Source organism: Dicentrarchus labrax, unplaced genomic scaffold, assembly GCF_905237075.1.
Source record: "Dicentrarchus labrax unplaced genomic scaffold, dlabrax2021, whole genome shotgun sequence".
Classification (NCBI taxonomy): domain Eukaryota; kingdom Metazoa; phylum Chordata; class Actinopteri; family Moronidae; genus Dicentrarchus; species Dicentrarchus labrax.
The window spans coordinates 6,834,348-6,859,485 of record NW_026136706.1 but is presented as its reverse complement, the minus strand read 5'-3'; the positions used below and the strand labels follow the sequence as shown (position 1 = coordinate 6,859,485).

The window sequence follows — 25,138 nt, the reverse complement described above, 5'->3', positions numbered from 1 at the left end:
AATAATTAACTATATAAAATATGTAGAAAAAGCAGCAATGACCAACAACATAAATGTGTATAAAAGTGGAGATGTTAATGTAAATGTTACACAGGCCTGTAAGTTGCAAAGAAATTTATTTTTAATGAAAGCCATTGCTGAAAATAAGTTCAGATCAAAACTATTGAGCCATAACACATATAAAAACAAACAACATTTTATTTTTTATTTGGGGGGGATGAGTCTATCTGCAGATCTTTCATTCATCCATTCATTCATTTGAAGAAAGAAAGAGGGTTACTTTGATCTTGTGTGTGGGCACTTTAAAGACCGTCCCGAACTTCCTCTTTCTCTCGGGTCGGTTTCAAGGCTGCCCCCGCACAAAAAAAAAAGTCAAAGTTGTGCGTGCACAAATTTTAAAAACACTCCACGTGCAAGAAAACATGCAAACCATGCCATAAAACTTAAATATGTTCATTAAAGACTGCGGAAATAATGTAAAATATCGCTTTTTATACACGTTTTACCACTTTTATTTGGTTTTACGCTCGAAATTAAACTTTAAATAAAATAAAAAAAAATAAAACATTTTAAACTTATTAAAACATCCCAATAACATGTCCCCCTCCTCTAACAACACCATAGCCGAAGAATAACTCCGCTGTGACACGTACAGTGACATTTTACGAAAAGCTTCACATCCTGCATTGTGGCTTTAAGAATGGGGCTTCCTTGAAACCGTCCAGTTCCATGTTAGCATGGTCAAATTGATTGAACTTCTTCAACGTTACAACTTTTTTACAAGTAACTTTTCTTTAAGACACTTTTAACCTCCGTATTTTAGACCAGTTCGGTCCGGTATGGTTTGTTTTGTACGCGTTTCAGCTGTTTAGAGCGTCTCTTTACCTCCACGCTCAGTATGCGCGTTTGCAGACAGGGAGTGGCAAAATATAAATAATTGTTTTGGATGTGTGTTTTTTTTTTTTTTTTTTTTTTTTGCCATAACTTGCCGTTATTGTATACAGTAACAACGTCTCTGTGTTTGAGTGACGGATCTAATGGACCATTCGCCGTCGATAATCACGCAAGTAACCAGAGACGAGGAGGAAAATGCGACTTGTCGTGAGGAAGGTGAGTTTGGGTTGAAGTTTTCTCAACTTTTCAGCTGCGCATGACAATGTCAGCACGGCGGTGTATTCAGGGGGACGCCACGGTGTCACTTATGTCCGTGGACCGGCTCTCACACCGTCCTAATACCCCCCCCCCCTCCTCAGAGAGACCGTACATGTCCTTGAATATGATTGTTGGAAACATTTTCACTGCAGCTTGGAGACAATCTGAAGCCGGTTGCCTTCTGGGTAGGCCGGAGCCATGGGGGCAGCCGCTTTGGGCATACGGTTTTAAATATATGTATATGTGTGTGTATAAAGACACAATTTGATTTGAGTGTGAAATAAGGTGACTGTTGCTTGGTGGGGGTTTGGGAGTTTTTCTGCACAGTGAGTGTAAAACATGAGAAAGTGCGTTCAATCTGAGGGGGGCGGGGTCACTTTGACAGTTCACTGTTGTTGTTTTGGACTTTGAAGTTGAGCTGCTTCAGTTTATCCCCTCAGATTGTCCCAGGAACGCAGTTTTTTAACTAAATGAACACATAAAGATGCTAAAACTGCCATTTTATGGGCTACCATCAAACACCTGTATTATCTCTATGGGGAGTGTGAAACATGGCCATCACTCTGCAGCAGTCAGTAGTGGAGGAAGTACTACTACAACCCTGTAAAAGCACTTTTACTACTGTCAAAGTCCTGCAGTGGAACTTAAGTAAGAGTAGCCTCTGTATTTATAATCAAGAAAATGTACTTCAAGTATTTAAAGTACTTCAAGTGCAGGAGAAATTGCCCATGTGACCATTACACTACTATATATTACATTATTATCATTCATGCATTAAAAGCAGGGTTTTGCTTTTGTAGTTGGTTCAGGTGGAGCTCATTTTTTAACTTATTTGTATATAAAACTGCAATTAATTCTTATATTCATAATAGTTGATCTGCTGATTTTTTTTGTACGTGTAAAAATTCTTAAAATAGTGAGAAAAAACCCCATCCCAGTTACCCACAGCCCAAAGGGACACCTTCACAATGCTTGTGTTGTCCCACAGCTAGTACACAATTCAAAATAAAATAAAATGAATTACAATAATTCAAACACATCCTCACATTTGTGAAGCTGGAATCATAAAAAAACTGAAATGGTTAAAATAGTCAATTTTCCGTCAGCTTGAACATTGATTTAAACATCTAGGTCAGTGATTTGACTTCAGTTTTCACTTTTTAGATAATCCAGAGGTTCATTGATATTACGTTCGTCATGCCAGATGTTTTACAGACGTTGCCAGCAAAGCAACAGTTCACTAAAATAAAGTTAACTATAGCAGCACCTCCACATTTATGATATGTAACCTTCTTTTTAATTGCTCAGGCTCAGAAATTGTAGCAGGAACCTTTTAGGCCAGCCTCATTTGTCCATGCTCAGCTTTCAGAGCAGGATATTTGTATTAATGGTTTAGATGACGAGGCTGAAATCAAATTTAGATCTTTAGCTGTGACTGGAAAAATGCCGTGTTGGTCAGCTCTAACCCACAGCAGACTACAATAAAGCAAAGTGACCAGCGGTTGGCTTCATAAGGTGGGATACCACATCTGGGAGGGTGTGTAACAGCAATAACAACGATAAAAACAGCACAACTGCAGGATGTTAACTTCATTCCATTCGGATTACATATTAGAGTCCAGTCTCAGTAGAAAACTGGAGATTTGAGTCTACAAACTACAAACTACAGGTCACTGAAACGTCACACAAGCTGCTGCACTAATTCTAAATTAGAGTAAATGCTTATTGTGCAAGACGTTGCCTAATACGTTCTTCATTTTTTTTGGCATGAAGTAGGCCTGAAGGCTGGCACCGTGGCGGCTCTGCGGTTAGCACTGTCTCCTTACAGTTAATCCCGCTGTGTTTGCCTGCGTTTTTTATTTGTGTGCTTTGGCTTCCTTCCACGCTCAAAGACATAAAGGTTGAGCATTAGAAACAGTCCTACAGCTTCCTGGCAGAAGAACGACAGTTGACAGGGATCAATCATGTTCATCTGTACAGTAATAAACTTAGCTTTAGGGCTTAGCATCTAGATTTGCTTCCACTTCAGTGGTTAAGGGATTTGTATTCGAGGAGCGTCGCCTCAAGTGAATCTTGTGCTCTAGTGCATGTTGTATTAGGTTGTTGTTTTTTTTCATTAAACAGATACTGTTAGTGTCAGATATCAAATATATAATCATGTATACTGTTGTCTGACCTTACAGAGATTAAGATAGTGAAGTTTGTTTTTCCATTTGGAGGAATGTAGTTGCAGAATGAGACAATCAGTAAAGAGTGTGGTGATTGAATGAAAGAAGACAATGTAAGATAAGACTGATAGTCTGGGTACTGAAGTTGTAATTAAATGTTTTATCATACCACTCAGTCATGTGATTTGGTCCACAGTCCTCATCCTGTGGCATTCAGTTTACAGATAGAATCTACAACCGAACAATCTTGCAGGATGAAGAAAGAAAAGTCCTGCCAGTAACTGAGTCCAGTCAGGAGGTGGCAGCACTATCCAGCTTACAAGTTACCAGCCCCACTTACTTCCTCCTGTCCATAGGTCATGAGGCCAAAACATGGCTGCTATCCAGAAGAGAGGGGCCAGAGAGAAAGAAAAGGGCGAGCTGTCAGCCCTTCTTTAGTTTTAAGTTGCTGCAGCCAAATGGGGGCATCACAAACCCGTAACCTCAGGAAACTTTCTTTCAAAATGTCTGTGCAAAGTTCCAACCAGCTATACATCCCTGTTCCTTGAAGTTTCAGTCTATATTTGGTGGCATATTTATTTCAGGTTGCTTTTGAAATACGATGCAGTAATATACAGTTTTATAGGCATGATAACACTGCTATGAATGTATATTTAGTTTATATTCTTTCTGTGATCATTTTCTGCACCACCAAGCAACAAGTCAGCAACTTTAACTGTAATAACTACACCTGTTTTTGTGTCATTGGACATGAGACATGAGTGTAAGGTGAAAATTTCCAGATGCAAAAATGTTTAAACCTTGATCTGACCTGACCTAAGTCTAGCTTGGTAACCATGGACCTGCCATACCATCTGCTCTGGAGGGGTGTGAAGCAAGTTGTCAGATTGTAACAGAATATCAGGTGTCAAAGTGGCGGAAAGTCAGTTGTGGGAGGCCTCATTCTTTCTGCGTCTGGATAGGAATAGACGCAGAGGCATGCCTAGCCTGAAAGGGGTCTCAGATAAGCCTGCTTTCAACTAAGTGGGCTGAAACATGCTGATGTGGCGCGAGGTCGTTGCTGCCCCTCGGAAATGCTGTAACCTCATTATCAGTGTCTGAGGCTCTGGGACAGGGAGGTGTGAGGAATGTTGCAGTACAGTCTGCTTCTTACACATTTCTGCTACCTAGTTATACACCTGAGCCTGATGAAACCAAGAGCTGAAGAGCGAAAACATTGCAACTAATGACTATAGCTACAATGTCATTAGTGTGATTTAATCCTAAATGAAAGAAACACTCTGCTTTGAATCTGCTGTGGTGCTAGAACTCAGCTCTCTATGGCTGTTTCTGTTCACCTTGGCTAAACTGGGTTTGTAATCTCCCCCAGTGTTCTTTAAGACCTGGTTGCAGACGACTATGATCAGCATGTAGCCCTTAAATATCAGTCGAGTGTTAGAAGTGTGTCCCTGGTCCAGCATGCCGTGTAGATGACACACCTGCAGATCAGGATCCAACCTGCACATGAAACGCATCCGGCTGCTCAGAGAAAATGGATCCTGCACAAGCCATGTACTGCAAGACGCCATTTGTGATGAAATTAAACAAACTATATTCATACAGGGTCAGTTTTCTTAAATATGCATGCTGTTGTGTACGCTGTTTTTGTGTAAAACCCTCTATCTAACACAGTCGCAAAGCTTTTTTTGTGTTTTTTTAACTTGATGCATACCATTGTGTTGAGGAAATGGGTACACCCGTTCTCACTTTATTTTTAGTCACACTAGTGGCGGGGCTCTAGGGACGGCAGTGTTGGTCGTCCCGTCCCCCACTTTGGTCCTGACTGAAATATCACAACAGCCACAGACCTTTTTCACAGCAGCCATTTTGAGATGAAATAGTAGGGTAAACACAGGTGTTACCAATGATACTAATTAAGGTCTCATTCCATTTAATGTAGCAGAGCCTTTCCTGTGAGACAACATGCACTATAGCAGCACCCTGACTCTGTTTGACCTAAATGGAACGGAACCTTAATTAGTATCATTGGTAACACCTGTGTTTTACTATTTTATGTCAAAATGGCTGCTGGGAAAAAGGTCTAGTGAATGGATTTGGAAATTGTCTTCCTCAGTATGAATTGTAGAAACTATGGTGATCCTTAACTCTGCCTTTAGTGTGATCATCAGGACAAAAATATAATTTTCGATTTTATGACCAAATAACCTGTGTTATAGTAACCTGATTCTGTTTTGGTATATTTAGGTATACATATGTAAATATGAATTACACTTACGGTGTTCATTATACATATTTATTGTACTTACAGTGTTTGGTGGTGTGTTTTTACACCATTTTGTATTCACATGACATGGACAGGTATATATGTAAAATGTGTCTCTGCATTTGTTTAATGTCTGAAGAAGGGTTTGCATCGAAAACGTCACATGCTGGTGTATGAATGAATGTTAATGGGAGCATTATCTAGAGTGCGGACTCTTATCTTTCTGTTTTAAATGTCAGCATGTTGACATTGCGATTGCGAGCATGCTGACATTAGCATGTAGCTTAAAGCACTGCTGTGCATATCCACACAGTACGGCCTCACAGAACTCGCATGGCTGCAGACTAGCAGAGTTGCAGCTGTTGGTGCATACACTATCTCAGTGTTGTACTAATAGCTGCTTGTCTCTTTGTTTTTCTTCAAGGTCTGTTTTGTTTACTATATCTTTGCCATGAGAGAAATCTGATTTTATAATTGATATGATAATCGGTCGGCCAATTAATTGGGCAGATTATTTGCTGATAAATGAAAAAGCCTCGTCAGTGTGGAACGATGTTAGTGCTCTTGTAAATTTTGCGAAGGTGGAGAAAAAGTTAGTTTTTAAGTGCTGTAGTATAACTTTCAAGCATCCTACTGTAAACACATGCCTTTGATTATCCTGGTTTTGATATCGGCCATTGAAAATCTCATATTGGTCGACCCCTGGTGGAAACCATGTCCTTCTTAACCACTTGCCCCACCTGTTTCACACTATGCGGTTGCCTTTATCATTCCTGAGATTCTTACCCCTGCTGTAAACAAAAAGTGATACCATATCATGGTGAGGCCAGCACTTCTGAACTCATTTAGCATTTCCACATGAGAATTAAATCCTATTATCAAGTTTTTAAATTACAATTTGGGATAGATAGAATGGCTGATCCTTGTTTTATTATGATTCCACAAATAATTTATCTATTTTGTATCATAAAATGAAAGTGATGCATTCTGATCCTACTCAAATGGTGTTTTTTTTTCTCTACAAATATGATTCAAAAAGAAGAAAGAAAGAAAACTTGAAAAATGGGGCACCTGGTGGCCTGAGGGTGAGAGATGCTAACCTGGTCAATTGAGAAAAACCTATATTTATATATATATGCAATGTTTAAATAGACAATTTTAGATTAATTCGACAGTTTTACTGAAACCAAAGGGAAACTGCTTTCAATGTCTTTTGGTTTGCACTTTGTGACGTTTCTTTTTTTGGACCGTAACTCATTCCATCAGGAGCCAGTATGTCTCTGCAGCCTGGGATTCTGTTTATGTTGACATTTGCAATATCCATGATGGTTAGGAAGCTTTGGGAATGACATGATGTTGATGAGTATACAGTGTCAGCGGTTTCATTTAGTTCATTTTTCTGTGCAAACACCGACGCGTCTGTGTGCAGCGTAAACGTACAGCGTAGCCATCTCCTGCTGTGCATTGTAGGTGACAAAATAAGGTTTTGTTTGTGACTGTTTATGGCCTGGTGGGAGTATGGGGCACTAAATATATACATAGAATCTCATCATTAACCGCTGTCAGCAGCTGCTCTGGCTGGCTATTTTAAGCACTCTGATGTGTAATGTCAGAAGAGGTAATGCACTGAGCAGCATGATGTTTTTTTAACACTACAAGGTTCACCTGCCCAATTCCTTCACACATGTTTGCACACAAACCTTTCGTCTTGGGACCAAGAGGGGTATGTCCCAACAAGCATGCCCAGGCCATAATGACCACTCTCCAGCGGCTTCGTCCACTTTCAGCCCCGGTTGAATGAAGTAGTCAACAGGCCAAAGCCATAGTGAATAGCGTTTGAAAGTAGGTCAGACTTGTTCAGGGATATTGCTGAAACTGTGCCGAATAGAAAGGTTAATAAAGGTTATTGTAAACGCTGTTGGTTTTTTTTAAATATAGAATTAATTTCACCTTCTATTGGACCCATCAGCCTAATATTTTAAATTTATGATTGTATGCTCAAGGACCTTTCGTGGTTGTGGTGATTTCTCAATTTTTTTAACAACCTATTTTATTGACTGCACTGTTGAACGCCACCACTGACTGCTGACTCCTCACACCTCTTAACCAGCTGGTAGGGGCCACAAGTGATCAACAACTGCTTCAGTCTGGAATCTTGTTCCTGCTGATGGATTCTTTAGTTGGCTTTTTCACTTTGAAACTGACATTTTACGGTGCCTCCATATAGCTGTCTCCTCTGGGCACACATTGATAATGTAACGTGTTTATTGTCTCAGCCTCATTCCACTATATGCATGCATACATGCTGGACACACAGCCTGCCCTGCACTCCACACCCACATGCCCCCAGTCCATGATATTATGGCATGGCTTATAAATAGCACACCACTTTTAAGGACATTTCAGTGTCTTGTCTACACATTTTAAGCTTTCCGTGTGCCGTTTAGACACATGAGAGTTTTGGATGTGCAGGAAAGGATATTGAGGTGACCTTTTTGTTCATAATCATGATATGGTGATCTGCAACCAACTGAGTGCACTCTCCTGTTTTCGTTTTTACTTTGTTTCAGGTTTTTTGTTTTTGTATTTCTGGGTTTGTGTTCCGTAGTTAAATTTGCCGCATTTATGTGGTGATGAAAATTACCAGTATTTTTATGAAAAATGGTAAGTTAAGAACTGCTTCCTTCCTTTTAATAATGTGTTCCTGTTTTTCAATATTACCTCATTAGAGAAAGTGTTTCAGTTAACCTGACAGCCAATATTATAACACTTTAGTCTTTTAGACCTTTAGGCTTGAAATGAATTCCTGCAATCCAGGCTATACCACACTTTGAAACCTCCTGCTTTTATGTGCCCAGATAAACATTAAACATACAGTACAGTATATGGCTGCAACTAATGACTCTTTTCAACAATTAGTTGTTTGGTCATCAAGAAGTAAAAAAGGCCACTTCAAATTTCATGAAGCCCAAGATGATTTCATCAAGTTGCCCCAGGAATAGAAAAAGTTTAAATTATTTCATGTCACAAATGACTCAGAAAACCCAAATGTGACTGTCCACAGCCAATATTGTTCACACAAGCATAATATCAAAGTGGGTTTGTATTTACTGCCCTCTACTTCACATGTTGTCCTCTAAACACACATATCCATTGCCCATCTGTGCTACTTTGGCAATCATTACACATTTACACCCAAAGCAGGATGTCCTGTTCATGATACGCCATACTGAGGCAACAGATACACTCTTGTTTGAGCGGCATGCTAATGCTCTAGCTGACAGCTCTGACTGGTCATCAAGGCTCAGCTAATTTGTCAGTGAGATTTTTCTTTCTTTGGAAACACAGGCTCTCATCACTCTGACACCAGTTGATGGGGTGTTCTCTACAACTTGTGTGTGCCAATAGTTGTTGTTACACGGGTTGGTAATGTTAAGGTAGATCAAATGCTGTCACAAGACACTGCCACATGATGATCCACTGATAGCATAGTGTCATATATTTGTAATATTTTTAATGTCATAGTCATTTATTTGTTATTTCTGTTCTATCTGCATATTGTATGAACACAAGTAGAGTTGAATTTAAGCTTAAACCACATTCATTTAGAAAATAAAATAAAGATTTGATGCTGAAATCGGTTATTTAAAAAACCCTTGCCCATCATCACTACAAATACTGACACATACAGGAACTTTATTAACAGCTAGTATGTTGATTTAACTTCATGGTAGAATTAATTAATAATTAAAAATGTTGAAAACAGTAAAAACATGATATGCTATTCCTCTAGAAGAATTGTGAGTATTGCTATACCAGTCATGATGGGATTTTGTGAAATTCATTTGAACCATGATCACAAAAATAAGTACTTAACCAATACAGCAAATAACAAAAAAGTTGTAAAGAATATTGTCGCCTATGTTCAGTGTTAGTCGTTTTGTTGCCTGTTTGATGATGTTGAGTATTACTTATTATGTTGCCTATATTTAAATATGTTCAATGGTAGTTATCTATTTAAGCAAATTCTTGGTATTTTAAAAAACAAAATATATACTGATAATGAAAGAGCCCGACTATTTTGGGGGCGGAAATGTACACCTATACATTTGTTATGCAATGTCTTATAACCTTTGGCTGCACATCTTAAATAGCCATAGTGTAGCAACTCCCAACATGACAACATGACAGAACACAGTAGGGGTCCTGACAGACCAGAGTAATGCACAGATCATATACACTGGATCGGAATTAGCGCCAACACTTACGTAATGAAACGGAGAGGGAGTCCTGGCCACATGTAGTTGAATCACAATGAATAATATTTTTTAGTCACTGAAGGAATATAACTTTAGCAACACAATTTAAATAAAAAATACAGTTAAAATGTATTTAAAAATTATAAAATACAAAAAGTATGTTGATAAACAGTATGACTAATTCTGTAGTTGTAGTTGATGTTGCACACTGAGGAATAATTGTAATTAGTTCCACTTAGCAAAGTTCACAGGTTGATATCAGCCCACTTCCCGTAGTAAAAGTCCTGAAATCAATGTCAGAAAGTGTTTTAGGACTATATGCATCTCTGTCATGTTGGTTCAGTATGAGCTTCATGCCTTACATTTCTTCTCTCTATCTTTTTCTGTTCCAGGTGCCAACCAAGTTTCGCCTTCTAAGAAGCCTCGCAGTAGAGGCCTTCTCCACAGTCTCTTCTGCTGTCTGTGTCACAAAGAATCAGAGCCACCTCGACTAAAAAACAATGCCCCCCTCTTGGTAGAAGAAAATGGGACTCTGTCAAAAGTAAGTTCATCTCTCAACATCCTTCTCACACTCTTTCTTGTGATATCAACTTCCTCCCACCCTCCCTCTTTAGAATCCTTTAGCAGCATGTGGTCAGCATGATTGACAGCTGTTTGATGCGTAAAACGCATGTTTTCTTGGCTCGGAGCTTTTGGTGTTTACAAGACTATCTCCCCTGGGCTGGGAAGTAATGTATGGCAGTGTTGAAAAGTACTCTATGTTCAGACATCAATCAAGATGACTTGGAGTCACAAGAAGGGGCTGGAAATGGTGTAAATGTTACAGAGATGGAAATCCAAGAATGACTACTGTAGATGCCAGGAGGCATACACCATACACTCTGAGCAAGAGGCCCTTTGGCTTACAGCGTAAAAATATAAAACAGGATTCATAAGGGTTTATTAAAGAAACTTGATAAATTATTAACTAATGCATTAATTAATAAGTAGAGAATTTCTGGGTAAAACTTGTGAATGGTGCTTGATAGTTCTGTCGTCACTGTTGGACAATTGACAACACTGCCTATGGTTAAACTGAGCATATTCTTGGAAAACAACATGACTTTTGGCAGTTATGGTCTGAAGATCAAGTGGTAAAGACGTTCTCAGGTGTCAGTTTCAGATTATTGCCTTGGTTCAGCCTTTTATAGAGATTTGATATTCCAGAAGTTATTTGTCACGTCTTTCCAAGCCCCCAAAATAAATTGCTTGGTCTCTGGCAAGGGGGGGTTGAGTCAAGTGGTAGGCTCAGTTTTGGTTGTGACAACCTGTCGTGTCAACGTGCATGCTGCTCCTGTTGCTGTTACTCTCTTGGGCGGGCTGTGGTCTCAGTGACTCCCCCCACCAGCCATGTGAATATTCACTCTGAATGGACCCTACAGTTACCTGACAGTCATTTGGACTTGGACTCTGCAGGATCTGGAACCAATGCATGGAGTAAAAACTTTCAACAAACAAAGTCCAGACTGAGAAATAATTTCCTGATGTATTTGGAAAACTCTGAGCAGAGCAAAGTCTCTGGGGAAAGGGAGCCGTCTACTGAAGTCATGCTTGCTGAACAATGCCAGGTTCCCAAATTAACAGAAGCTGCAGGTTTCACCAGCCCTTCAAAGGGAAGTGCTGAACTTGGCATAGAGGTGCTTGTGGAATATACTGAGCAGACTGTTGTCAGCAGAGACATTAACCCTTCTATTCTTTGTGTGGAAAACTGCAACATGAATAGAGATGACACTGAATCCTGCACATACTGCAATGGACACTCTGAGAACTTTGAGCAATACTCAGCAAGTGAAGGATTTTTTGAATCCAACCAGACCGTTGATAAGTGTGAGACTTCTGGGTTAAGCCAACCACTCGATGAATGTGCTCAACACTGTGAGTGTTTTAAACCTTGCAAGTCCTCTGAGCACTGTGCTAATCATAGTTTAGCTTCCAAATGTAGTCCTTGCTGTGAACATTGTGCGGAACACCTCCAATTATTTCAGCAATGTAAGCCCTCTGATCAGCAGTTTGACTTTGAGCCAGATAAATTGGCAGTGAACTGTGACAGTTTTGTGCAGTGTGAAATGTCTGATTTCATACCTGAGTGCTCAGACGACCTCGAGTTGTTGCAACAATACAAGCCTTCTGATCAGCAGTGTGAGTTCTTTGACTCTGAGCCAGACACATCAACAGAGGACTTTGAGCAATGTGAAATGACTGGTTTCACACATAACAACTCTGATTCAGAGGACTTATTGGACTGTGGCACTGAACTTTGTGAGTATGATGAAATTCAGAATCAAACTGATGACAGTGAAGAGAGCTATCCACCTGAACAAGAGGACGAGCAACATGAAACAGAGCCTACTGATGAAGAGTCCTACAGATTGTCAGAGGGTATAAATTCATCACATTTTGACGCACCTGCTCATGTTTATTTTGATGATAGTGAAGATGTCTCCTTTGCAAGTGAACGCTGTGAGACACCCCTGCTCACTGAAGAAAGCTATCAGCAAGCTAACATGTCCACAGATTACTGTGAAACTGTGTGTGAAACTGATTACCCTGAGGCAAGCCAAGAGTCTGAACCAACCCAACAATGTGGTATTTCAGAGCAGTGCAACTCTGACGAGACCTCAGAGTTTTGCACTGAAGAAGACGGCTCCTCAGACTGCTCTTCTATTGAAACCAAATCCTTTAAGACTTGTCCTGATGACAGTATTCCTTCAGATCCCTTCTCTGATTCATCTGGGGAATCTGAGAAAGGAGCTCAGGAAGATTCAAGTGATGAGCAGACACAGTGGGAATCGTTTGAAGATGATGAAGAAACAGAGCAAAGCACTATTAATGAAAGTCATGAGGATAAAAAGAAAACGCCCACTGTTGAAGTTGTCATTGAGGATTACTTTGATTTATTTGACAGAGCTGACTATAACGGACACGCATTTTCACAAAAGCGGCATTACATCTCCTGCTTCGATGGGGGAGATATCCATGACAGCCTGTATCTTGAAGAAGTTCATTCAGAGGCACAGAAACTTGCCAAAAATGCTTACAAATATAAAGACATTAAAGAGGAAATTGACATACAGGAAACTGATACATGTTTTGATGCCTCTGAAGAAGCCTGTGAAGATACTGATGAGGAAGACGCAAGTCCGAGAGATGATACGTCCTCTGGGTCCTGTGAGTCAGAGAAACAATATGAAGACTGGACTGTAGAGTCACAGTCAAGTTTAGATGAGGATGAAGTTGAAGAAAATGAATCTGAAGCCTATGCACTTTATGCAGAAGATTGTGAGGAAGCAGAGGAGAAGGAGGATGCTTTTGAGAGAGAAGCCTGTGAGTTTGACAGCCATGTTTCTGAAATCTGTGATGAAGAAGAAGCTGAGGTCTGCCTGACGTCTAGTAATGGGGAGAATATGTATGCGCCATGTGCAGATGACATCTCCGTTGAAGGAGATGCTTATGAAGATAAAGTCTCTGATACTCTTGGTGACAGTACCTCTATGGTTGGTCATTTACAGACAACTCTTACTGATTGCAAAAAGGAGGACAAAGAGACAAATGAGCCTGAGCCTGAAGACGAAGTGTTTACTGCATGTTCAGAAATTGAGCCATATTTTTCATTTGTAGATCATGAGGAAAATGGAGAGCAAAGCGTTGAAGAATACTTTGCATATCAGATTCAAAGCATTCAGTCATCTGTGAAACAAGCCCTGAATGGATTTATTATGGGAGGAAGATCGCACAATCAGATAATCCATGAAGAAGCAAACGGGGATGCTTGTGGGAATGAAAGAGAAGATGCTATTTTATCCCCGAAAGAGACTGAGTTACAGGAACATGCCCAGAGGAGCCCAGAGGAGGGCAAAGCAGTCCGATTTGGAATTACTGAAATTATTGAACTGAGTGAGAATTTTGCCTACTGTTCTGCTGTGGAAAAAACAACCAATGAACAAACTGCGGAATCAGACGATGACTGTGGATTCAGTGAAATTTCAAGAGAAATAAAACCTCCTTTAGATATTATTCACAGCGTTGTCCCAGAAATTGCAAAAAATGAGGGAAGGGATTCACACAACAAGGACTCCGAACAAAGCAGGGATTCAGAAGAGGAGCAGAGTGACGATGAATCCTCTGAGCCTTGTGAATGCGAGTACTGCATTCCACCACTAGAGCAGGTATTATACGTCTTTGCACCTCAGCTGAGAAGTATTTGAGTAGATTTAATTACGTTTTTGGAACTATGGGAGAAACTTTGAATTACCCCAGAATCAATATTATATCGGTCTATTTTTATATCATTAAGACTGTACTGCCAACTGTGGCAGTGAATACGTTACAGGAGATCCCAACTTGGCAGATTGTGTGGTATCTGTGTCAAACTCTAGCTCTGCCATTATCCTCACGTGGTGGCAGTTCACTCACCACAGACAAACACATGCATCAGTGTTACAGGCAGCCTGTTTGTTCATTCCAGCTTGTTTATAGCATCAGAATTGCAACAACAAACACCGATCCCTGACCACTTGTTGAATGATGGAGCGCAATATGGTGATATTTACATGCTCCGTCATCATGGCAGCAGCTGTAGCATCCAAGGTTTCCTGTAACCTGTCACTGAAACACTACAACACAATTCAGTCTCTTAAGTAACAATAAACACACTCGCACACAATGAGCTGTATGTCCTACACGACAAATCGAGATGGTAATTTCTCATGTTAAAAGTAATAAAAGCTGTTTAATTTGGAGCATTTCCAATAAATGAGCTTTAGGTCTTAACTCTCCTTTCGTCCACAGGTTCCAGCCAAACCGTTGCTCCCACGGATGAAATCGAATGATGCAGGGAAGATCTGTGTTGTCATTGATTTGGATGAAACACTAGTGCATAGTTCATTTAAGGTAAGTTGACCTATGTGACTTACTTTCTCAGTCCTATTATATTCTGGGATCATTGACAGATTAATAATCACAGACATCATTAAATACGGTATACTTTCAAAGAGGTAATTTCAGTGTCAGCTTATCTAAAATAAAAGTAAATAAATCATTTTCCTTTCAGTGGGAGTGCTGTCTACCTAATATTTTAAAGGGATTTTGTGTTGGATATTGATGTGGTTATAGCACTATTCAGTTGTTCACATTGACATTACTGGTGGAAAAATCTGCAATTTGTGTGGTGCTTTCAGTCCATTCATCTCAACAGGAATTTCTTGTTATGAAAGCCAATAACGATTATAAATTGAGAATGAGAATTCTCATGAGATTAAATGCAGTCTGTAGATACCAGGCAACCAGCAGAGACTCCAAAAAGTTATTGCTCCTGAACAAGAGTAATCCAGCACATAATCATTTGTAAAACCACAACTTCATTCAGTTTTACACTATGGTTTTTGTACAGAATAAAAGAACAAGGTGTTTTAAATAGTGAGCTATAAAGGTGCTGGTTTTGTAATCTTGAACAGTCTGGCTAGTTGTTTCCACCTGTTTTCAGTTTTGTGCTGAACTAAACTAACTGACTGTAGCGTCATAGTCACCATAGAAACATGATATTGATCTTCTCAACTATCTCTCACCAATAAAGAAAATAACTGCATTTCCAAAAATCCCCAAAGCTATTGCTTCAAATGTGATTTACCGCGGTGTGGAGATGTTTATGGGAGAGAAACATGTCTGCAATCAGTACAATGACGCTCAATGACATTTGGATTATGGTTAAGAGCCAATTTGTTATAAATCAAAAGCAGTTGTTCACTTTGAGTTTATGTTTTTAATTCAAAATAAGTTTTTATGGACTTGTTCTCAGTGTAACACAAGTCTTTGTACTGTAGTGAGTGACGACTCTCAGAAGGTATTGCTCTCTTGTAAATGTAGTCTGTTGGCAGCCTGAACACTATCATCCTAATGCCTTTTAGCTACACTGTATTAAGTTAATAGGAGGTGTCATTACAGCAACAAATTCAAGGTTATTGGGATCATACCAAAACTATCTGAATGGATATACAGTATAGTATCCTTGTTAACTATAACTGTTAAGCCTATTTTCAGTTGATTGACAGTTGACTTCATACATTTTTAACTCACTTCTGTCTAATGAGTTTCTTAATCCCCTATTTCATTTGGACTAACTGGTTTTTATAGCCTGTTTTATACTCTTGGCCTTTAATTACTTAAAATATCAAATAGCAGGGAGACTCTTGTAGGGTATCTGCCATTAGGCTTCCATATAGACTGTCAAAGCAAACAATTTACTTGCCAAGCTGAAGGCAAAAATAGCAATAGGATTTGCACTACATAATTTTGCATATTTTTAGGAGGCACATGACTTATTTTTATCTTAAAGGACTGGGCTCATGTGCCACCTAAACATTAACCATGTATTTAATGGGTGCTCTGGTTTCATGATGCAGAACCCAGCTGAGCTCTAAGTCCAAGTGAGATCAAAAACCAGTAAAATCAGATTTTTAAGAACGAGTATTAAATTGCAAAAGACAAAGAAATGTTCAGCTGTTAACTTTAGTGTACCATCAGGTCTGAGTAAATATGCCTCAACTTATCAGCAACCACTTTTCAATTCAAACTTGAGCAATTTATAAATAAATACTGTACGTTCATGTAGAAAAAATACAACTATGCGTCTTTTTTAATAGAATCTCTGCACAACATCATTTGGAAAACTTGTAACTCAGTCAGTGTTAATATGATGTAAGTAAAGATTTCAGACAGTGTATTCAATTCTACATTGTTCCCACAAATAACTGGCAACCTTTTTAATCCGTTGGATGCCTTTTAAGGTAGCATTCAGTGAACAAAGTAATCAATGCCAAAAGTCAAGGCTCCTGTGTCACGACAAATTATGTAATGAATGCCATGTGGTGTTTAGTCCTTCTCAGGTCACAGACTGTCCTAAAGGATGTCACTGGATATTGCCACTAGCTATGTGTAAACAGGGTCAGACTCTATGAACTCCATGTTTAACACAAGGTGGATAATAAAACTCATTATTACTTTGACACACATACTAAATATAGCATTAGAGGAATGCCAGTGTGCTGTGTGACCTATTTTCTAATCTTTTAGAATGGAAAATATTTAATTTCAACTAGATTAAAACTGGATTAAATGAAATCAATGCATCTATAAAAATGAGTGGCTCAATAGTCAACTATTTATATTACACTGAAGTCATCATACATTAATCAAACCTGGGTCAGCTTCTATAGCAGGTCAAGTCCACCCTTTTTAAAAGGTGGCCTAGTTCTTACAGTTTAACATTACCCATTTTGAATAGTTCAGGAAAGAAAAGCTCCATTTCTATGAGAATCCATTAAAAACTGGTCACATTACCAATACTACTCTCCAGTAAAAATAGAGCAAATATGTCAACCGATACAATATGTACTTTTTTATATTCTAACCACCATACAGAATTGTAAGCAGAAAAAAAAAGCTAAACATTTCACTTTAGTATTGCTCATCAGTGGCATCATTCTGGACCACAATTAAAATATGGCTTAAAGATTATAAGCCATAAAGATTATAGTACAACAGCAGAACTCGACATTTATACTCATGAGTGCCTTTAAACAAACGTGATCAGCTTAATCATCCCTCATGTAAAAATATTTACTTTTAAAATAAAATGTAGCACTTAAAGGATAAGTGTGTAGGATTTTGTGGTATAGCAGTGTAGTGGCAGATTGCAACTCACTCGCTTCCCCCTCCCCTTCCAAACACAAAGGAGAAACTACAGTGCCAAACAAGTGAAAAATGCAAACGGCCCTATCTAGAGCCAGTGTTTGGTTTGTCCGTTCTGGGCTACTGTAGAAACAGTTCAACATGGCAGGCTCCATGGAAGGCGACCTGCAGCATTTGTAGATATAAAAGGCTTCAAAATTAACAAAGACCTAACAGTTCTTATTTCCAGGTGATTATACAGTAACAAAAAAAACATACCTATAAATATTAAATTCCATTTCTGTCAATACATCCTCCTAAATGTTACACACTGGACCTTTAATAACTTGCAAATTGAATGTTTTAAACCTTTTGTAATAGATCACAGGACACAAATCAATTATAAGTAGGACAAGTGCAACTAGTTGATAGTTGACACACATGGAATTGACTTGACAGACTTAATTTGGGATGTGTATTTGAGGTGGCCTTTTTAAGTATTTAGGTTAAGACAGTAGATATATAATTTAAAGTAAAATCAGAATAATTAGAGTAGGAAAAGATGATTCTAAGAAATGGTAAATGAATGCAAGAAAGCATTATTTGTCCTTGAAGTAAAACAAAAAAACAACAGCAAAAGAAAGACAGTGTGTTGCAGCGGTTGCTCAGCCCACAAGCTCACATACACACTACACAGTACTGGCTCACACTGAGAGGATGGAAATTGAGAAAGGCCGTGAGTAGCTAGAAGGCAAAGAGACCAGAATTGGTGGATCAAACCACAACTAAAATGGAATGAAAACTGGATTAGCATTTGGACTGATGGATTGACAAAATGTGCTATAGTCTGAGTTCAACATGTTAATTCCACACATTGCATGGAGATTCTGACAAAAAAACAAAATAAATTTTTAATGAATTCCCATTTATTTGTTATTGAAAGGCACCAGCGGGTGCAGGGCAGAACATTAACCAGCATGTAACATTGGGGAAAAAATACTGCATTCTCAAACTTTCTGTTTATGATTGATGGTAAACTCGTTCTGTCTTACTTGCACTACCTCATAGTATATGAATTTAGGCCGCAGTGGCATGCCTTTATATAGATTGGGGCGATACTAACATTCGAGAAGCATATTTTCAGGTGTGAGACCTGCCTATATAAATCATATATTTTTATGAGCCATGTCACTTTCTGTAGTGCCTATATTCAATGATGGAAGTCACAAGAGTCATATTATTTACAGTGTTGTGTTATTTAAAAAACTGTGAGGTGGCGCCTTCATGTCTATTTGACACATCCCCGCTTCAGATTTGTTGCTATCACTCCCACCTCTATGAGAAGATGTTGATTTAAAATGAAGCATATTGTTGTTGTTTTTGTGTGTTTAACACTCCTACTTTTGTTTTCAACAGCCAGTGAACAATGCTGACTTTATCATTCCAGTGGAAATTGATGGAACAGTTCACCAGGTAGGTTAAGACCATTTGCTGTCCTCTTATGTTGCTTCAATCACCACAATGTCAGACTGATCAAGTTTGGGAAGTTTCCCAAAGCTTTCTAGACTTTCTGCTGAAAGCCCCAACAATTTGTGTATGAAACAGGATTGATACAGAGCACGATCATTGTACTGTATATACTGTATCACACACTAGCAACCAAAATCTGTTCTTTATACCATCAGCCCTGAACAGTAGGATGCTTTATGAAATCTTATGGATTCTCAAATACAAACGTATGGAGTAAAATCCCAAAAATCCCACATGCTGGCTCCAGTTTGCACTGGTAACACTGTGCTAGCACCCTGACAGTGCTGTGGCCCGCTCTGTTGACGGCTCCAAGCAGCAGGTGGCTATTTCCATGGCCTGACGAAATGAGGAAACCCTGGCAGGCTTCTCAGAAATCACTGGCCATCAATCTCACTCTGTGGTGTATATTATGCCCTTCTTATTGGTGCTGGGGAATGGCAGTGACTATTCCCTGCAGGCGTTAAATGGTAACTGCAGTCTGTTGTGCTGGGCCTCCCAGAAGACAGCGGAGCTTTGTTGTCCAAAGGGCCTGGGTCTGTTTCAAGTAATCCAGGATAGGCTTATTAAAGTGGGGAAGGCCTATTCGGGATGACTTGGTTCAGAAACAAGGCCGCCAGCATCTTAGTGGAAGTAGATAATATATAAAGTCCTGTTAGGGTGTACACATGGAGTGTTATCGAATTCAATATTACAGCTTTGTCCTTTCTTTTGGATTATTCAATGTCAAGAGTTATTAACATACAAAATAATGTTAATGGTAAAGAAAATCTTTGCTCACAGTGAGTAACAGTGTAATTACTCCTTTTCATCCAATATAACATCTTGATAATGACAGAACAGTCGTGTTTGGAGATATTATAATATATAATATATGTTTTATTACATTAAAAAGCCTAAATCCGCTCTGGTAGACGCCTATTGTAAGTGTAGCTACTGAATGTGCCAATATATTTTTGTCTTAAGAACTTCTGGACTCACAGGTCAGAAGTAGGATTTCCTTTCTATATATACATTACCCCCTTAAGTAGTTTAAGTTCCTGATCATATCCCAACTGTGGATTTCATACTCGCATGCCTTTTGTGTCTCCCCCCAGGTGTATGTGTTAAAGAGACCCCACGTTGACGAATTCCTCAAGAGGATGGGAGAACTGTTTGAGTGTGTTTTGTTCACTGCAAGCTTATCCAAGGTGAGACTGCTGTTCCTCATTTTGTGTAATTTATGATAAAATGTGCCTGATCAAAGCAGGCGGGCTGGCGCTTTGCAGATGGACACAAACAGGCTTGATGTAGAAAGTGGCACCTGTTGTTGTAAAGCGTTATGCTTACTGGAAGACCAGCGTGTCCTTTCACATGCACCCTCACACACATAAAGATATTTATGATACCTGTCAAGCGATTGCGCAGACATTTTAACCTCTAACATTTACTCAGTGTCAACCTTTGTTTTAACTTTGTGAAGTACGTCGTCAGATATACGTTTTGTTTGTTGTTGCTGGTCTTTTGAAGAATGTCTAAGCTTGCAGATATGACTTCTCTATGGTTGATACATACTGTATGTTCCTGCATTATTTACAACTTGAGATTATTGCCCCCAATCAGCCAAAAAAATCAGTTAATGCAGCTATACCTCTAACATAAAAATCAGTTTTTTTTGCCTCATTAGGAAATACTAAAACGTACATTGTTACTTTATTTCTGCCATTTAGTTCAGCAGTCTGTGTCTGTGTGTTTTGTTGCTTTTAAAAGGTAAAATGTGTGTGTACTTTCTCCCACAGGCAGTTTGCACTTTTACTCATCTCAGTTATTTAGCCTTTGTCATAAGCCATGTAAAATAGCCATAAAATATCATACAAACATTGTTCAGCGCTATTTAAAGCCTGGTCCTGCTTCCCCCCCCTCCCCCTTTACTATAGTACGCAGATCCTGTGTCGGACCTGTTGGACAAATGGGGGGCCTTTCGGAGCCGTCTCTTCCGGGAGTCATGCGTCTTCCACAAAGGGAACTACGTAAAAGACCTGAGCCGTTTAGGAAGAGACCTAAACAAGGTCATCATCATTGACAACTCGCCAGCCTCCTACATCTTCCATCCCGACAACGCAGTATGCTGCTTTTATTTATTTCTCTGCAATACACTGAAATACATGTGATTAAAGGACACTCAGTGGTTGTTCACTAAAATCTAAAATATTACTCTTTTGCTTTTAAGACGTTAATCTAATAATTGTATAATATTAAATACTTTGGAATATTAAAAAGGTCTTCTAATTCCACTGTGTCTTGTTTCTTCAAACCTCCAGGTTCCAGTAGCGTCCTGGTTTGACGACATGTCAGACACTGAGCTCCTCGATCTTATCCCCTTCTTTGAGAGACTAAGCAAAGTGGATAACATCTATGATTTTCTCACGCAGCAGAGGACATCAAGTTAACAAAGGCAGGATACTAGGATGAAAATAATCACCAGCAGCTGTCGTCACGGGGCCACGGAGGCTGGTGGGCCACAGGCTCCACGCTGCTTCCAACTACAAGGACCACACTGCAAAAAATGCCTGTCATTTAATCTCGTATCTAATCCCAGTGACAGATTTTCTTTCTTTTTTTGTAATACTAGATAAAGACTGAGTATGAGATTCAATGACCTCTGTAGATATCTTTTGCAGTGCAGCTAGTGTGTTGTTGTTGATATGTGACATCAGTGATCTCTCTAAGTGTGCTGTAAACCTAGATTGTGTGAACAGTTGTTCAGTGCCATTCTACAAATGAACCACATCAATCATTTTCATGTTAGTACAACGTAGCATTTGTAATAGTATTTGAAGCTCTCACACAGAACATAACAAGTCATTGACAACTGTCCCTTAAAGCAACATTATGCAAGAATTGGTGGTTTTTTGCAATTTGGCAAACAGATTTGTGGTGGGGGGAGGGGGCAACTCTCCCGGTGCTCTGAGGTCCCGGTGCTCTGAGGTCCCGGTCCCGGGCACGTCTAGCTGCACGGCTAACTGAGAAAAGTAACTAATGAGCGCTACAGTTAGCAGCAGTAAGTGTTAGGAAACTTATTTGGAGTTATTTTCTCTATAAGATACTATCCAGTTTCACCAAAATCAGTTGTACAGTAATCAGTGAGGCCCGGATCCCAGAAACACTCTCCAACCTTTATTCTTGTTGCATTTGTGGTCTGATAAATAGTAAATTCATCCATATCAGTGCCCTATTTGACCATTTTCCAAGCTACTGCGGCTGTCGTATTTCAGGGGGACCCGCATGAGCGTCGAGTAGTTTGGAAAAACAATAGACACACACTGAGAATACCGAGCTAGCTTCTTGTGGCTGAAGACTAGTTATGGTGTGTGGTGTAGTGCAGTGTTAAGCTGTTCATGCCGTACATTGTAGCTGGTAAACCCATGTTACATAGTGCAAGAACAGGGGTTCAGGGCACCAAGTGAGAATGAAAGACCTTTCTCCCTATTACCAGTCAGTGTAGCATCAAAATGATTTTTGAAGCTGCTAAAATAGTTGCATAATGTTGCTTTAAATCCCATTAACTTACTTTTTTTTTGCCTAAAATGGCCAAATGTGTATGTAGTGAAAGACAATCATTAACTTTAGACAATTTTGGTTTAATAACATATGTAACATGTGACACATATCACTACAAAACACACTTTTTTGAAACACTGTGTGTGGAAGGAATTTGGTTTCAAAAACATACTATATACTTCAGCTTCTGCATTTAGATTGATTACAGGTTATTTATAAGGTTTAATCACTAAATTCTAATATTATTGGAATCTAATTATTAATGTGTAATAACCTTTTTATATGTTGTTTTACGCCCAGTTCAGCCACAAACCACCATCGTCTTGTGATTCATTAGTTGTCCTCATACTTGCATCCCAACAAATCTTGAAAAATACATATACAGTTACATCTGGATCAGGAGCATTAAGAAAACAGATCGACTGCACACACATCGGACCTTTCACACCACTGGGGAAATGGTGAGATCATTTTTGTACATACAGTATATCAGGATTTTAGGCAACCGTTTTGATTTGGTTTTAATGTTATTTTACCTAATGTTATTTTACCTTTTAAGTTTTTAGTTGAATTGGCCACCACAGTGTGCGGCCCATCAATATTGCAATACTGTTAATGTGCGCTGGAGGGGGCTGTAACCTGCTATAGCCCCTTGAATAACTTTGACGTTTGATCTGAAAGCATACTTTGATGCCTTCTGTCGGTAAACTTGAATCCGAGCTGTTTCATGTAAGACATTAATGCAGTCCAAATGTACTGCCTTATCGATCTGTTTATTCAGTTTCACAGGGGAAACTTGTACCAGACATGTTCGAGCCCCGATCGACTTTGTCTCAGTCTGGAGCGAGTGTGTATATTTGTATGTGTGCGTGTGGGTTTGAGTGTGATTGCGTCAGTGTGAGTATTTACATTGGTTTAAGATTTTAAAAAAAGATACTTTGACAATACGTGAAAAAACATAACCTGTCTTTAAATAATGATTTAACTTTTTTACTGTATGCAACAAGAGTATTAACGTTGTGACTCAAGTTAAGAAACTGGTTCAAGTTTAGTTTTTGGAGTTTTTAAATTGCTGCTGATAAATGTTAAGATTGAAAAAAAAGAACAACCAGAGATATTTTTACCTTGCATCAATAAAGCATGTTTTATTGAAACAGGTCATATTTCACTACAGATTCTTTTTTCACATACCTAACGCTCAACACTACTACATGGCAGAGGTGGAAACAAATGGAAAAATGGAATATGGAACAGATTTCATATGAAAACAACTATCATTCTCCGTTAAGTTCAAACATAATATCCACTCAACAATAAAACTAGCACGCCCTGATTATCATTCAAGGTGATCAAGTAATTTGTTTAACATATTTCTTTCCTAGATTACCTGATTTTGGCCCAATGTATTTTCATTACAAGCCCCTTGCTGCAAGACAGAACTTTCTTCATTCAAACTTGAACTTCAGGTTTCATCAAAACATAAAAAAATGTCTATACAATGGACAAATGATGAAAAGACATTAATTGTTAAATGTAATTAGTGAGTCAACTGTTGCTTGGACGATCCTTTCTAAAGCCTGAAGCTAAATGTAGATTTGAGATGGATATGTGGCCGTTGAGTTCTCTATGTGGTAATACCTGATACTGGTGTTTGAGTATGCTCACTGTTACAACAGCCACACAAAACCATGCTCTGATATATGGGGAAATTACACTGAGTGCAAATCAGATAATACTGCATAGAAAATTGCACAATTACACATGTAGTCTGTAAGTCTCTTCTGGTGATGGATATAAGTATGTCTACTGCTTTCATTCATTCTTGGATTATGCTTAATAGAAAAAAAACAAAACACCATCAACCAATTATTTTGAGGCACCTGGAGCCGAATCTAAGTTGTTTTTTGACAAGTTTTATAATGCCACAAGCAGGTTGTGTGGACAAGATCAGATCAGACAATTATACATTTCAAAGATTTTCTTAGCCCTAGAAATGGCCCTATTAAAATGTCTCTTAACATGCATTGTGGCTGGGTTGCATTCAAACTACTGTTTGCAAAGCTGACCTCACACTTCACTTGTTTCATGAATCAAACCATATTTTTTTCCCACTAGTGAAGTCCTTTGAGCTTTACAGTATTCAACATTTATTGTTACAAATACACATCCAGCTTAAACCTCCATAGCACGGTTACAGTCAGCTCACTTACACACAGGATATCATTTACATACAAACTGCAAGTTGTGTTATGATAAAGGAACTGTTTCTTCACACACTCACTATGACACATTTTATATGAACAGAAATTGAGTTCCTTATATGCAAGTTACTGAAAGAAAATCCACTCCCTGAATTAATTGAACTGCATGAAAATCCATCACAACCCTGTTTAAACCACTTTTTTTTAGACATACTGTTTTTAAATATAGAAGCAATGTCAATGGTACAATGTAAAAGCATCAATGTAATAATCAATTCATGTCAATTAGGCGATGACAGATGGGAGATGTCACTCACGGATCAC

The 25,138-nt window shown here is 38.8% G+C and overlaps 2 protein-coding genes across 8 annotated transcripts in view; one reads left to right on the top strand and one right to left on the bottom strand.

Moving 5' to 3' along the window:
• The first annotated feature begins 713 nt into the window (after window positions 1-713).
• Window positions 714-23,771, top strand: ctdsp1 (CTD (carboxy-terminal domain, RNA polymerase II, polypeptide A) small phosphatase 1). 2 transcript variants are annotated; one of them, XM_051404072.1, is made up of 7 exons: window positions 714-1,110; window positions 10,235-10,383; window positions 14,670-14,771; window positions 18,963-19,019; window positions 20,171-20,263; window positions 20,990-21,175; window positions 21,374-23,771. In XM_051404072.1, exons 1-7 carry the CDS (start codon window positions 1,038-1,040, stop codon window positions 21,500-21,502), a joined length of 789 nt encoding a protein of 262 aa, XP_051260032.1. In that variant the 5' UTR covers window positions 714-1,037; the 3' UTR covers window positions 21,503-23,771. The 2 variants fall into 2 exon arrangements, with proteins under 2 accessions (XP_051260032.1, XP_051260029.1); XM_051404069.1 differs by lacking the exons at window positions 714-1,110; window positions 10,235-10,383 and adding an exon at window positions 11,131-14,047.
• Window positions 23,729-25,138, bottom strand: part of obsl1b (obscurin like cytoskeletal adaptor 1b) — a 34,046-nt gene continuing 32,636 nt past the window's right edge. For all 6 annotated transcript variants that reach the window (XM_051404063.1, XM_051404064.1, XM_051404065.1 and 3 more), the window contains one exon: window positions 23,729-25,138. In XM_051404063.1, coding sequence (XP_051260023.1) covers window positions 25,128-25,138 — 11 coding nt within the window. In that variant the 3' untranslated portion in view covers window positions 23,729-25,127.